The 14,453-nt window shown below is 43.1% G+C and overlaps 1 protein-coding gene across 4 annotated transcripts in view; it reads right to left on the bottom strand.

The window, feature by feature from the left end:
• The window catches only part of PARD3B (par-3 family cell polarity regulator beta), a 2,266,259-nt gene extending 2,258,339 nt beyond the window's left edge, over positions 1 to 7,920 (bottom strand). For 2 of the 4 annotated variants that reach the window (XM_073633364.1, XM_073633363.1), the window contains exon 1: positions 7,261 to 7,920. In XM_073633364.1, coding sequence (XP_073489465.1) covers positions 7,261 to 7,380 — 120 coding nt within the window. In that variant the 5' untranslated portion in view covers positions 7,381 to 7,920. The remainder of the gene's footprint in view (positions 1 to 7,260) is intronic. The other 2 variants (XM_073633365.1, XM_073633366.1) reach the window with 2 other exon arrangements.
• Between the last annotated feature and the right edge of the window lie 6,533 nt (positions 7,921 to 14,453).

Below are 14,453 nucleotides of genomic sequence, written 5' to 3'. Positions count from 1 at the left end.
CCTTTGTATGTGGCCAGGCTGTGTAAAAGTCTCACACATGTGGTATCGCCATACTCGGGAAGAGTAGCAGAATGTATTTTAGGGTGTAATTTGATGTATGCATATGCTGTGTGTGAGAAATAACCTGATAATATGACAATTTTGTAAAAAAAAAAAAAAAAAAAAAAAAGAAAAAGAAAAAAACTTCATTTTGCAAAGAATTGTGGGAAAAAATGACAACTTAAAAAAAACTCACAATGCTATTTACTTAATACCTTGGAATGTCCACTTTCTAAAAAGGGGTCATTTGGGGGGTATTTGTACTCTCCTGACTTGTTAGTGTGATCAATTTGCAGTGATTGACACCATAGTTTCCACACTCTATAACTTTCACAAAGACCAAATAACATACACTAATTTGGGTTATTTTTTACCAAAGATATGTAGCAGTATAAATTTTGGCCAAAATTTATGAAGAAAAATTACTAATTTGCAAAAATTTTATGACAGAAACAAAGAAAAATGCATTTTTTTCACAAATTTACGGTCTTTTTTTATTTATAGCACAAAAAATTAAAAACCCACTAGTGATTAAATAAAGCTCTATTTGTGTGAAAAAAGGACACAAATTTCATATGGGTACAGTGTTGCATGACTAAGTAATTGTCATTCAAAGTGTGAGAGCGCTGAACACTGAAAATTGGTCTGGGCAGGAAGGGGGTGTGCCCTGTTGAGGTGGTTAAAGTGAATGGGACTGTCAGTGAGTCAACAGTGGATCAGAGGCGGTGACAGTTGCTCTTTAAAAATTATGATTTAAATTGAGTTGATTTAAATCAAGCATTTTTACTAGTAATTTAAATCATGTTTCAAAGGCCAAAGATCCTCCTTCATCAGGGCTTTAAGCAATATAGCAAGAGGCTTCTGACTGGATTGAAAACAAAGTTCCTGCATTGAATTTTTGAATTGCTTTTTGGCTGTCATCACTGACACATTCACTTGCAAATATAGGCACTGTCACTTGCAGTTCAGACATCAATTAGGCCCTAATGTAGGGGGATTTTTGGCCCGTGAAACACATTGGCTGTCTTGTTTTCCTACAGATACTCGTGTAATTATTGTTGAGAAAACTGTTGAGACAACTGCCAAATCTATGGCATTAGGGTCAACCAATTATTTCTGGTCACAAGTTAAAGATCTGCATCAAGCACCTCATTGTCACCTCCTCCTAGATTTCTGCCCCTTGCAAAAAACAAAAAAAAAGGTTGCATGGTGTATAATTTGTCCAGGGCTAGACAGAAGATAGTGAGTGATCTGATAATTAAAGAAAAGGCAATTTTGTTTTTTTTTTTATGGGGGAGGATTTTTGCTAAGAGGGGGTAATTATGCTGGGAGGGGGAGATGGGAGAGGATCTATTCTGGGAGGGGAAGATGGGGGAGGATTTTTGCTAAGAGGGGGAATTTATGCTGAGAGGGGGAGATAGGGGAGGATTTTTGCTAAGAGGGGGGAGAATTTTTGCGAAGAGGGAGAATTTATGCTGGCAAGGGGAGATGGGAGAGGATTTATGCTGGGAGGGGGCAACGGGGAAGGATTTGTGCTGAGAGGGGTATTTATGCTGGGAGGGAAAGATGGGGGAGGATTTGTGGTAAGAGTGGGGATTTGTGCTGGGAGAGGGGAGGTTGAGGCAAGGGTTTGTGCTGAGAAGGGGGGATTTGTACTGGAAGGGGTTATATGAGGGTAAGGATTTGTACTGAAAGGGGGTATTTTTTTGCTAGGGGGGAGATGGAGGGGCGTGGTCTGGAGGGTGTGTGGTTTACAGATGATAGGGCGGGTCTTAAATAGGAAGGAGTGTGGCCTTGACAGGAAGGGTGGGTCGTATTTAAATTAGGGGGTGCATGAATGTAGTCAGGCCTCGGGCAGCACAAAGCCTAAATACACCACTGAGTGTGATAGCAGTGTACACTGAAAAAAGTACTCCTTACAGTACTTTGTTTTTGTGACATTTCAATAAAGTTCATTTATTTCTATGCACTGCACACCAGCCACTGTTTTGTAATGCAGCAGATGGTGTAAATTTGCCTTGATACAGAACTAAGAGAAACTGGCAGGATCAATGGATATTTCTCAGCAATGAAGTAAAAAAAAAAAAAAACATTTACCAAAACTTATGTAAACAACCCAACACATATTTAACCCCTTGCCATCTGCGTAACCCATATGTACAGCAGCAAAAGGGTGGGTTTTAACACCCACATGCCACACATATATGTCACTGGGTGGCTAAAGTTTCTGTACTGAAAGCATGCTTACGGTTTTCTCCCGGCACAGAGGCAGAGCTGTCAAAGACATGTGCATTTTGAACGGATTCATTGGCATCTACTGTATGTGTGCAAGGGGTGCCATGCTAAATGAATTGCAACACAATGCACATAGTACTATTCATTATGAATGCTACCACAATACACAAGTGTGAAGCCAAATCTTCCCAAAACCTATATTATTCCACAAAAATGAAGGAGAACACACATGCGATATAAACATGTAAAAGTGCATCCAGCGTCAGTGTTCCTGTTATCTGGCAGGTGCTTTGAGTGGAAATGAACTGTCATTGCAGTCATTAATTAAATTGAAGTCTTGGTATGTGTCACTATCAATTAGGATTTGATGTGACCTAAATAGCAGAAGTTGATTCTAAACGTATTTTCCTTAAACTCATTCATACTTTCATGACAGTTTATACAATCCCAAAGAATTACACATGAGATATCTCTTAATTACTCTCACTGATGGCGTTTGGACTTCCAACCTGTTTATCAAGAATGCCATTGCCTGCTGAGTGACGTTACAGATAAAGCCAAGTAACAAATGTCTGCGGGGCAGTTTGGATGACCTGGTGCAAACTCTATTAAAACCACTTAAGGCCAAGCCTCGTTTTGGAATTTAGGTGTTTATATGTTTAAAACAGGTTTTTTTGCTAGAAAATTACTTAGAACCCCCAAACATTATATATTGTTGTTTTTTTTTTTTCGAACACCCTAGAGAATAAAATGGCGGTCATTGCAATACTTTTTTTCACACCGTATTGTGCAGCAGTCTTACAAACGCACTTTTTTGGGGAAAAATTCACTTTTTTGAAAAAAAAAAAATAAGACAAGACAACAGTAAGGTTAGTCCATTTTCTTTTTATACTGTGAAAGATAATGTTACGCTGAGTAAATTGATATACAACATGTCATGCTTCAAAACTGCGCCCGCTCATGGAATGGCGTCAAACTTTTACCCTCAAAAATCTCCATAGGCGACATTTAAAAAAATTCTACAGGTTGCATGTTTTGCGTTACAGAGAAAGTCTAGGGCTAGAATTATTGCTCTCACTCTACCGATAGCGGCAATACCTCACATGTGTGGTTTGACCACCGTTTTCATATGCGGGCGCTACTCACGTATGCGTTCGCTTCTGCACGCGAGCTCATTTTATTTTTTATTTTTTCACTGTTTTAAAAAAAAAAAAAATTGGGTCACTTTTATTCCTATTACAAGGAATGTAAACATCCCCTGTAATAGAAAAAAGCATGACAGGTCCTCTTAAATATGAGATCTGGGGTCAAAAAGTACTCAGATCTCATATTTGGACTAAAATGCAAAAAAAAAACAAAAAAAAAAAAAAAAAAACTGTCATTTTAAAAAATGACAACAGAAAAATGTGCCTTTAAGACGTATGGGCGGAAGTGACGTTTTGACGATCTTCCCCTCACTCGTCTCCATACACAGACATGGATAGATCCCGATTGCCTCCGCCGCTACCGACGGCTCCGGTAAGCGGCGAAGGGCGCAGGAGAGCGGCGGGAGGGGGGGTGGCACCTCTCCCGCCGCGGATAAAGGTGATCTCGCTGTGAATCCTCCGCAGAGACCACCTCTATCGTAAACAGAACCGCCGGCTCCAAAGATGGATACCTCGGTTGTGGCAGCAGCTGCTGCCGTTACCGAGATATCCATCTTCAAAATGCCGACGTATATGTACATGAGCCGGTCGGTAAGTGGGTAATACTAGTGCTGGGGGCTTCATTATTGTTCATTAATAAAGTTTATCCAAACTCAAACAAACTTGCTATTATTGCAGCTTTCCTTTTATTAGATGTGGTGGCTGCATTTGTTTTCTTATTTCATACTTTTTTCTCCTTCATTTTAATCATTATTCTGCTATTAACACACTTTTTTTCTTAGCAGGAAAACTGCACTGAGCAGTGTTGTCACCATAGGACCTGGTGTATTTTGGAGACCCCTAACCCCCAGGCCACAGACAGGTAGCGGCCCGTGGCGTATCAGCAATCCGGTCGCACAGCAAGAGGTGAGCGGCGGACAAGCGAGGCTTGATCTGTACTTATAGCTGTTCACATTACCACCTGAGCTCCACCTCCTGTCAGGGGCATTAGAATTTTATAAGAGCACAGACCTGAACTCTAAACTGTGCATGCGCAGGATCTAGATCAGTGTTTATCAACTCCAGTCCTCAAGGCGCCCCAACAGGTCATGTTTTCAGGCCTTTCATTATTTTGCACAGGTGATTTGATCAGTTTCACTGCGTTAGTAATTACCACAGCCATTTCATCTGAGGGAAATCCTGAAAACATGACCTGTTGGGGCGCCTTGAGGACTGGAGTTGAGAAACACTGATCTAGGTTGTGTGCTCCAAGAGAATCGAATGCCTCATGATCTGATGGAGTTGAGAAACACTGATCTAGGTTGTGTGCTCCAAGAGAATCGAATGCCTCATGATCTGATAGAGCTGAAGCAGTAATGGTAGCGCTGGCGAGTGGCTGCAAATACAGGGTTGACTGCAATACCAGCCCCATCCCACCCCGATGTGTGAAAAATTGTCTTTGACTAAACCAGTCCCTGGTGACAAAAAGGTTTGGGACCGCTGTTTCAGGACTACATAACATCCCCCTCTTCTCCAGAACAGGGAGAGTTCACAGAGATAGCAGAGAGCAATGTTAACTGATAACAGTGCAGAGGTGAAGAAGTAAAGGAAGTGATCAGCTCACGAGATTTCTGGCTGGATGGACACCTACCTTTTTTTGCAACTGTCAAACAGATACATTCAGCTTTTTTCAATGTGTGCACACATCTACAATGTATCTAGACTGTTAATGTGCACACATCTACAATGTATCTAGACTGTTAATGTGCACACATCTACAATGTATCTAGACTGTTAATGTACAAACATCTACAATGTATCTAGACTGTTAATGTACAAACATCTACAATGTATCTAGACTGTTAATGTACAAACATCTACAATGTATCTAGACTGTTAATGTGCACACATTGAAAAGGCTGAAGCTCCCCACTATGCAGGTATTTCCCCAATTGTTACTAAACAGATGCGTTGAAAGTTCCCAATGGTGGTATTTAAAGCAGACTTCCAGTCATTTTTTCAACGTTCCATCTATTAAATCTTCTGCCCTTGTTGTTTTAACTTTGGATAGTAAAACTTTTTTTTTTCTGCCAGTAAATAGCTTATACAGCCCACTTCCAGTTTGTCTGGTCATTAGCCTAGGCTTATGACATCATGCAGAGCTCTCTCTCTCACGCTCGTGAGAGTTTGCCAGGAATGGAGGGGAAATGAGTCATAAGAGGGCCAATGAGAGCTGGAGGTGTGTAAAATCAGGAAGTGAACAGGCAGCAGCTTCAGCTGCCCACAGTTAAAATGGTTGCAGCCAGTAGTGGAGGGAGATTTCTGCAGCATATCTGACAAGTACAGAATCGCAGTGTATATATAAAATAATATGCAAAGTGGTTGGAGGGAAGCTTCAGAATGGCAAAAATGTTTTTATAACAAATTATATGAGCAGACTGCAATTCCTCTTTAAGCAAGCCAAAAGAAGAAAAAAACGTAAATGTATTTTTAGAGTTTATCATTCTGGGGTTTAGGCTGTCTCAGCTAGTAAATGGTAGCAGGGTCCCAACCAGCGGAACCTGAACAAGTGGCATTGTGGGCCGTAGGTTACAAAGCTCCAGTGACCAAGGTGAATCAAGTTCCTCTAGGGGAAAGTCTCAAGACCCACTTATACTTTTGTGTTTCGGTAACATGCGTTTACCACCCAACACAACAAGCTAAATAAAAAGCGGAGTTCCGCCGAAAAAATAAAATAAAAATCAGCATCTACAAAAAGTGTAGCTACTGACTTTTAATAATCGGACACTCACCTGTCCCACGTTCCAGCAATGCTGGCGTATGAAGCCTGCGCTCTCCAACAATCTCCGCTTACTTGCCTGCGCTCTCCAACAATCTCCGCTTACTTGCCTGCGCTCTCCAACAATCTCCGCTTACTTGCCTGCGCTCTCCAACAATCTCCGCTTACTTGCCTGCGCTCTCCAACAATCTCCGCTTACTTGCCTGCGCTCTCCAACAATCTCCGCTTACTTGCCTGCGCGCTCCAACAATCTCCGCTTACTTGCCTGCGCTCTCCAACAATCTCCGCTTACTTGCCTGCGCTCTCCAACAATCTCCGCTTACTTGCCTGCGCGCTCCAACAATCTCCGCTTACTTGCCTGCGCTCTCCAACAATCTCCGCTTACTTGCCTGCGCTCTCCAACAATCTCCGCTTACTTGCCTGCGCTCTCCAACAATCTCCGCTTACTTGCCTGCGCTCTCCAACAATCTCCGCTTACTTGCCTGCGCTCTCCAACAATCTCCGCTTACTTGCCTGCGCTCTCCAACAATCTCCGCTTACTTGCCTGCGCTCTCCAACAATCTCCGCTTACTTGCCTGCGCTCTCCAACAATCTCCGCTTACTTGCCTGCGCTCTCCAACAATCTCCGCTTACTTGCCTGAGCTCTCTAACATTCTTCTGTTACTTGTCAACAGTTTCTAACAATCTCTGGTTACTTGTCAGCCGTTTCTAACCTTCTCACATTACTGATCTGCAGTCTCTAACAATCTCGAGTTACTTGTTTGCGCTCTCTAACAATCTCTGGTTACTTGTCAGCAGTCTCTAACAATCTCCCATTACTGATCTGCCAATCTCTCTTGTCAGCAGTCTCTGACAATTTCTGTAGCATTACATTCGCTGAATATTGTGTGGCCCTATGGAATTTTTAAGGGCTGCATCTGAGGCCCCTGTGTCAGGTAAGTAGCCCTCCCCGGATGTCCCGCATACATACAGTACACACATCAGCAGGATTTCGGACAGGGTGCTCCTATGCCTGCCTCTGCTGTATTATACATAACCATGACACAGGACATTAGTGACAGAAGAAAACATTGTTGCTCTTACTTTCTCCTTGGCTTTGATGTATCTCTGTGCGGCTTGTTGAATTAATTCTCTGATGCTGAACTTCCCATCCTTGCAGGGGACCACAATGGCAGTCTTCCCAAAACAAACTGTCACTTTCATCTTCGCCTTCCTCGCCAAAATGTAAAACGAGAGCCCGGCCTGCGACTGTCCCCAATTCACACGGTGTCACTTCCCCCAGGAACAGGTGACATAGGACACCATCACCAGGCATAGTACTCCATCCTGAGGTCCCTCCACTCTATGACATCACACTGACAGCACACCAGGGAAAAGTGTCAGAATTGGGGACTTCCCTGAAAGTTTAGGGAAAAGTGCCAGAAATCAAAGTAATAAAAACTTGTTTTATTGGAGTCCAGGTGTGAGAAGACTCCCTGGGGAGCTATAGAGTCCCTGAATGCGGAAGGAGGGAAGGAAGGAAGGAAGGGCAGTGAAAGGTGGAATGAGGAAGACAGGTCCCTCAGGGATGGCTGCCCTCTTCAAGCTGCCTCAGCTCTGGGCTCTCTACTATGGGGACCTTCGGGACAGTCCACAGGTTAGAGAGCTTTGAAAAGTCCCGGGCACAAAGTGTGGTCAGGGCCGGGATTCCCAGGCAGGCATTGCAGGAGGGGAGGAGCCGTGTACAAGGAGGAGGAGGGGAGGAGCCGTGTACAAGGAGGAGAGGGGGAGGAGGAGGGGAGGAGGACAGGCTCCATGGAAAGGAGTAAACACAGACCTGTGTGCACGCTGCTGGACAGGGAAACCTCCTGACTGAGCACCCACGGCATCCCTCTAGGTGTGCATGTTCTCTCCTACATTACACACCATATATGACATTCTGACTGCTTGATATGCAATATTCACTAAATCAGTTAATTTGTTAACCACTTCACCTCTAGAAGGTTTACCCCCCTTCCTGACCAGACCCTTTTTTGCGATACGGCACTGCGTTACTTTGACAATTGCGTGGTCGTGCGACTCTGTACACAAATAAAACTTGTGTCCTTTTTTTTGCACAAATTGAGCTTTCTTTTGGTGGTATTTGATCACCTCTGCGTTTTTTTTTGGGGGGGGGGTTGCGCTATAAAAAAAAAAAAAAAACAATTTTGAAAAGAAGAAAATAATATTTTTTACTTTCTGCTATAAAACACATCTAATAAAAAATGGAAAAAATCGAATTTCTTTATCAATTTAGGCCAATATGTATTCTGCAACAGATTTTTTTTTTAAAAAAGTCCCAAAAAGTGCATATTGATTGGTTTGTATAAAAGTTATCGCGTCTACAAACTATGGGATATTTTTATTATTTTTTTTACTAGTAATGGAGGCGATCAGTGACCGGTTCCTGCACAGATGTCAATGGAAGTCGCCCCCCAAAACTGCCAAAAGTAGTACAGAGACTACTTTTGGAAATCGGTGTGGAGCCACAAATGCAAAGTTGCACCAATTAGGACAGTGCCATTGCCGGCAATTGCAGCCGATTTGGCATGCGATTTGACATGCCAAATCGCACCAATGTGAACCAGGGCTAACTGACACTTTTTTGGGGACCAGTGACACTAAGACCCTTTTCACACTGGGACCGCCCGTGCACTAGCGGTAAAGCACCGCTCGTTTTAGCAGCACTTTTCGCCTGCTAGCGGGGCACTTTTAACCCCCGCTAGTGGCCAAAGAAGGGGTTAAAAATGCCCGTGTTGCGGCGCTTCCAAAACGCTTTTCAGACGTTTCATTGCAATGGGCAGGGGCGTTTTGGGAGCTCCCAAACCGCCCCAAAGATGCTGCTTGCAGGATTTTCCGCACCGCCCCAGGGTGAAAGCACTTTCATATTTGGGCGGTATGGGAGGCAGTTTTCAGGCGCTATTTCTACTGCTAAAATGCCTGAAAACGGCCTCAGTGTGAAAGGGGTCTAATGCAGTGATCAGTGCTACAAAATATGCACTGTCACTGTACTAATGACGCTGGCTAGGAAGTGGTTAACCTCTGGGGCGATCAAAGGGTTAACTGTGTGTCTAGCCAGTGCTTTTCTATACTGTGTGAAGTGCTTTTACTAGGGGAAAGAGGTGGAATTTATCCCCTGTTATGCAGGGACACAACTCCATCCCTTCCCCCCTGTCAGAACAACAATCTTCCTTGTTTACATAGCCAGATCGCAATTCTGTGTCTCTGCCTGGCGATTAAAGGGACATCAATAGCTGACACCTTCCCATCCAGCAGAAGCAAGCCGCCAGCAGCACACATGCGCACCCCCAACCTGACAGAACTGGAGAGGATCTGCAAGGAGGAATGGCAGAGGATCCCCAAATCCAGGTGTGAAAAACTTGTTGCATCTTTCCCCAAAAGACTCATGGCTGTATTAGATCAAAAGGGTGCTTCTACTAAATACTGAGCAAAGGGTCTGAATACTTAGGACCATGTGATATTTCAGTTTTTCTTTTTTAATAAATCTGCAAAAAATGTCAACAATTCTGTGTTTTTCTGTCAATATGGGGTGCTGTGTGTACATTAATGAGGAAAACAAAATGAACTTATATGATTTTAGCAAATGGCTGCACTATAACAAAGAGTATATATATATATATATATATATATATATATATATATATATATACATACAGTATATATACACACATACGTGATCCCACGCACAGCTGCCGCCCTGTAGTAGTAAAACTGCTATAGGGCAGTCGGCAAGTGGTTAATTATTTGTATTTAATTTATAATATTGCTACTATATACAGTACTGTGCAAAAGTTTTAGGCAGGTATGAATTAATGCTGTAAGGTAAGAATGTTACAATCCTTTGAGCCCAAAGTCATGGGCATGCAGCCACCCCTCCCTCCTATTTTAAAATGAACAAGTTAATATTTTAAAATCACCCCACGTAAATCAATCTAAGGACGCTGGCCCTTTTAAAAATTAAAATAGGAATTTGGGCAGGAAGAGAGTCTGCCATGTGACCCATCACAACATTTTAGAACGAGTGGGGCTTATTTTATAAGAAGGATCCACTAAGACTCTTCGCCAGTGAGTCTGCGTTGGCTCAACAAACTCGGCACCCTCCCACCCTTTTGTTGCAAAGCACTTTATTTGGTTTTGTCACCCTTATCATTAACCACTTCACCCCCAGAAGGTTTTACCCCCTTCATGACCAGGCTTTTTTTTTTTTGCGATACGGCACTGCGTTATTTTAACTGACAATTGCGTGGGTATGCGACACTGTACCCAAATAAAATTGATGTCCTTTTTTTTCCCCACAAATAGAGCTTTCTTTTGATCACCTCTGCGGTTTTTATTTTTTTTGCACTATAAACAACAAAAGAGTGCCAATTTTGAACAAATAAACAATATTTTTTACTTTCTGCTATAAAACACATCCAATAAAAAAATTTAAAAAGTCAAATTTATTCCTCAATTTAGGCCAATATGTTTTCTGCTACATATTTTTGGTAAAAAAGAATGCGAATAAGCGTATATTGATTGGTTTGCGTCTACAAACTATGGGATAGAATAATGGAAATTTTTTCTTTTTTTTTCACTAGTAATGGCGGCGATCAGCGATTTTTAGCAGGACATTGCGACGGACAAATCTGACACTAAGTGACACTTTTTGGGGACCAGTGACATTATTACAGTGATCAGTGCTAAAAAAAATGCACTGTCACTGTACTAATGACACTGGCAGGGAAGGGGTTAACAGGGGCGATCAAAGGGTTAAATGTGTTCCTTAAGAGTGCTTGCTAACTGTGTGGGGGTTGCTCTGAATGGGTGAAGACAGAGATCCATGTTCTTGCTCAGCAGAAACACAAGATCTCCATCTTCTCCCCTGTCAGAACGGCAATCTGCCTTGTTTACATAGGCAGATCACCGTTCTGCCACGCTCGGGAATGATCGTCCAGCGAGTCCGCTGGACACGCTTAGTGGCTCCCCCTCTGTCCAATCAGCGCTGATCTGGTCTCTAGCAGCAGGCGCCCCCCCCCCCCGAGGCTATTGCACGAAATGATGTATAGGTACGTGATTTCGCGCAATAGAGCCACTTTGCCACAATACAAGTACGTTACGCAGTCAGGAAGTGGTTAAAAGAGGAAACTTGTGGTTATGTTTTATTCGTTTTTATCTCAAGTCCTTAATGACTGAGCAATTTATTCTGGATAGATAAGTTGTATTTGAGTTTTCATTAATAATTAAAGATTTTATATTATTGATATTTATTTATTCATTTATACCAATAAAAACCAAAATTTTGCCAGATACATGGTGTGTGTCTCGTTATTTACATTAGATTGTTGTATTCGGGGGGAGGGAAAAGGTGCGGCCTGCATTTCCATGCTTTCAGAAATATACAGTTGTGCTCATAAGTTTACATACCCTGGCAGAATTTATGATTTCTTGGCCATTTTTCAGAGAATATGAATGATAACACAAAAACATTTCTTTTACTCAAGGTTAGTGCTTGGCTGAAGCCATTTATTATCAATCAACTGTGTTTACTCTTTTTATATCATAATCACAACAGAAACTACCCAAATGTCCCTGATCAATAGTTTACATACCCTGGTGATTTTGGCCTGATAACATGCACACAAGTTGACACAAAGGGGTTTGGATGGCTATTAGAGGTAACCATCCTCACATGTGATCTGTTAGCTTGTAATTAGTATGCGTGTATAAAAGGGTCAATAAGTTTCTGGACTCCTCACAGACCCTTGCATCTTTCATCCAGCGCTGCACTGACGTTTCTGGATTCTGAGTCATGGGGAAAGCAAAAGAATTGTCAAAGTATCTGCGGGAAAAGGTAGTTGAACTGTATAAAACAGGAAAGAGATATAAAAAGATATCCAAGGAATTGAGAATGCCAATCTGCAGTGTTCAAACTCTAATCAAGAAGTGGAAAATGGGGGGTTCTGTTGAAACCAAACCACGGTCAGGTAGACCAACTAAAATTTCAGCCACAACTGCCAGGAAAATTGTTCCGGATGCAAAGAAAATTCCACAAATAACTTCAGATGAAATACAGGACTCTCTGAAAACACGTGGTGTGGCTGTTTCAAGATAAACAATATGGCGGCACAAGAAATATGGACTGCATGGTCGAGTCACCAGAAGAAAGCCATTACTACGCAAATGCCACAAAGTATCCCGCTTACAATACGCCAAACAGCACAGAGACAAGGCTCAAACCTTCTGGCACAATGTCATTTGGAGAGATGAGACCAAAATTTAGCTTTTTGGCCACAACCATAAATGCTTCATTTGGAGAGGAGTCAATAAGGCCTATGATACACCATTCCTACTGTGAAACACGGAGGTGGATCGCTGATGTTTTAGGGATGTGTGAGCTATAAAGGCACAGGAAATTTAATCAAAATTGTTAGCAAGATGAATGCAGTATGTTATCAAAAAATACTGGAGGAACATTTGCATTCATCAGCCAGAAAGCTGCGCATGGGACGTACTTGGACATTCCAACATGACAATGATCCAAAACACTAGGCCAAGTCGACCTGTCATTGGCTACAGCAGAATAAAGTGAAGGTTCTGGATTGGCCATCTTAACCACTTCCCGCCCGCCCTATAGCGGATTGACGTCCGGGAAGTGGTTCTGTTATCCTGACTGGACGTCATATGACGTCCAGCAGGATAACATGCCGCAGCGCACCCCCGGGGGCGCGCATCGCGGCGATCGATGGAGCGGTGTGTCAGACTGACACTGATCTTGGTAAAAAGCCTCCGGCGGAGGCTCTTTACCACGTGATCAGCCGTGTCCAATCACGGCTGATCGCGCTGTCAATAGGAAGAGCCGTTGATCGGCTCTTCCTCACTCGCGTCTGACAGACGCAAGTAGAGGAGAGCCGATTGGCGGCTCTCCTGGCAGGGGGGGGTCTGCGCTGATTGTTTATCAGCGCAGCCCCCCCTCAGATCACCCCACTGGACTACCAGGGATGCCACTAGGACCACCAGGGAAGGGGCAACGTGGATGGCCAGGTATGTACCCCATAGCCATCCACATGTGCCCAATCTGTGCCAATCAGTGCCCACAAATGGGCACTGATTGGCACTATTATGTCCATGATCTGCCCAGCAATGCCCAGATCTGCCCAGCAATGCTTTTTTCAGTGCCACCTGTCATTGCCCATCTGTGCCAACTGTCATTGCCCATCGGTGCCACCTGTCAGTGCCCATCTGTGCCCATCTGTGCCCATCAGTGCCCACCTATCAGTGCCCATCAGTGCCACACATCAGTGCCACACATAAGTACCTATCAGTGCCACCCATATATACCAATCAATGCCACCTACGAGTGCCCATCAGTGCCGCCTATGTGTGCCCATCGGTGCCACCTATGAGTGCCCATCAGTGCCGCATACCAGTGCCACCTATCAGTGCCCATCAGTGCCGCCTATCAGTGCCCATCATCAGTGCCCGTTAGTGCCACCTCATCAGTGCCACCTCATTGGTGCCACCTCATCGGTGCCCATCAGTGCCGCCGTATCAGTGCCCATCAGTGCAGCCATATCAGTGCCCATTATTGAAGGAGAAAGCGTACTTATTTACAAAAAAATTTAACAGAAACAAAGAAAAACTTGTTTTTTTTCGAAATTTTCGGTCTTTTTTTATTTGTTGCGCAAAAAATAAAAACCGCAGAGGTGATCAAATACCACCAAAATAAAGCTCTATTTGTGGGAACAAAATGATAAAAAGTTTGTTTGGGTACAGTGTAGCATGACCGCGCAATTGTCATTCAAATTGCAACAGCGCTGAAAGGTGAAAATTGGGCTGGGCGGGAAGGTGTCTAAGTGCCTGGTATTGAAGTGGTTAATCTCCTGACCTCAATATCATTGAGCCACATGGGGAGATCTCAAACGTGCAGTTCATGCAAGACAGCCCAAGAATTTACAGGGACTGGAGGCTTTTTGCCAAGAGGAATGGGCAGCTTTACCATCTGAGAAGATAAAGAGCCTCATTCACAAATACCATAAAAGACTTCAAGTTGTCATTGATGTTAAAAGAGACAATACACAGTTTTAAGAACTGGGGTATGTAAACTTTTGATCAAGGTCATTTGGGTAGTTTCTGTTGTCATTATGATTTAAAAAGAGTAAACACAGTTGATTGATAATAAATCACTTCAGCCAAACACTAACCATGAGTGAAAGAAAAGTTTTTGTGTTATCATCCATATTCTCTGAAAAATGACC

Source organism: Aquarana catesbeiana, linkage group LG06 (genome assembly GCF_042186555.1).
Source record: "Aquarana catesbeiana isolate 2022-GZ linkage group LG06, ASM4218655v1, whole genome shotgun sequence".
NCBI classification, from domain to species: domain Eukaryota; kingdom Metazoa; phylum Chordata; class Amphibia; order Anura; family Ranidae; genus Aquarana; species Aquarana catesbeiana.
The sequence above is the reverse complement of the archived record's forward strand: the minus strand, read 5'-3'. Positions and strand labels throughout refer to the sequence as shown.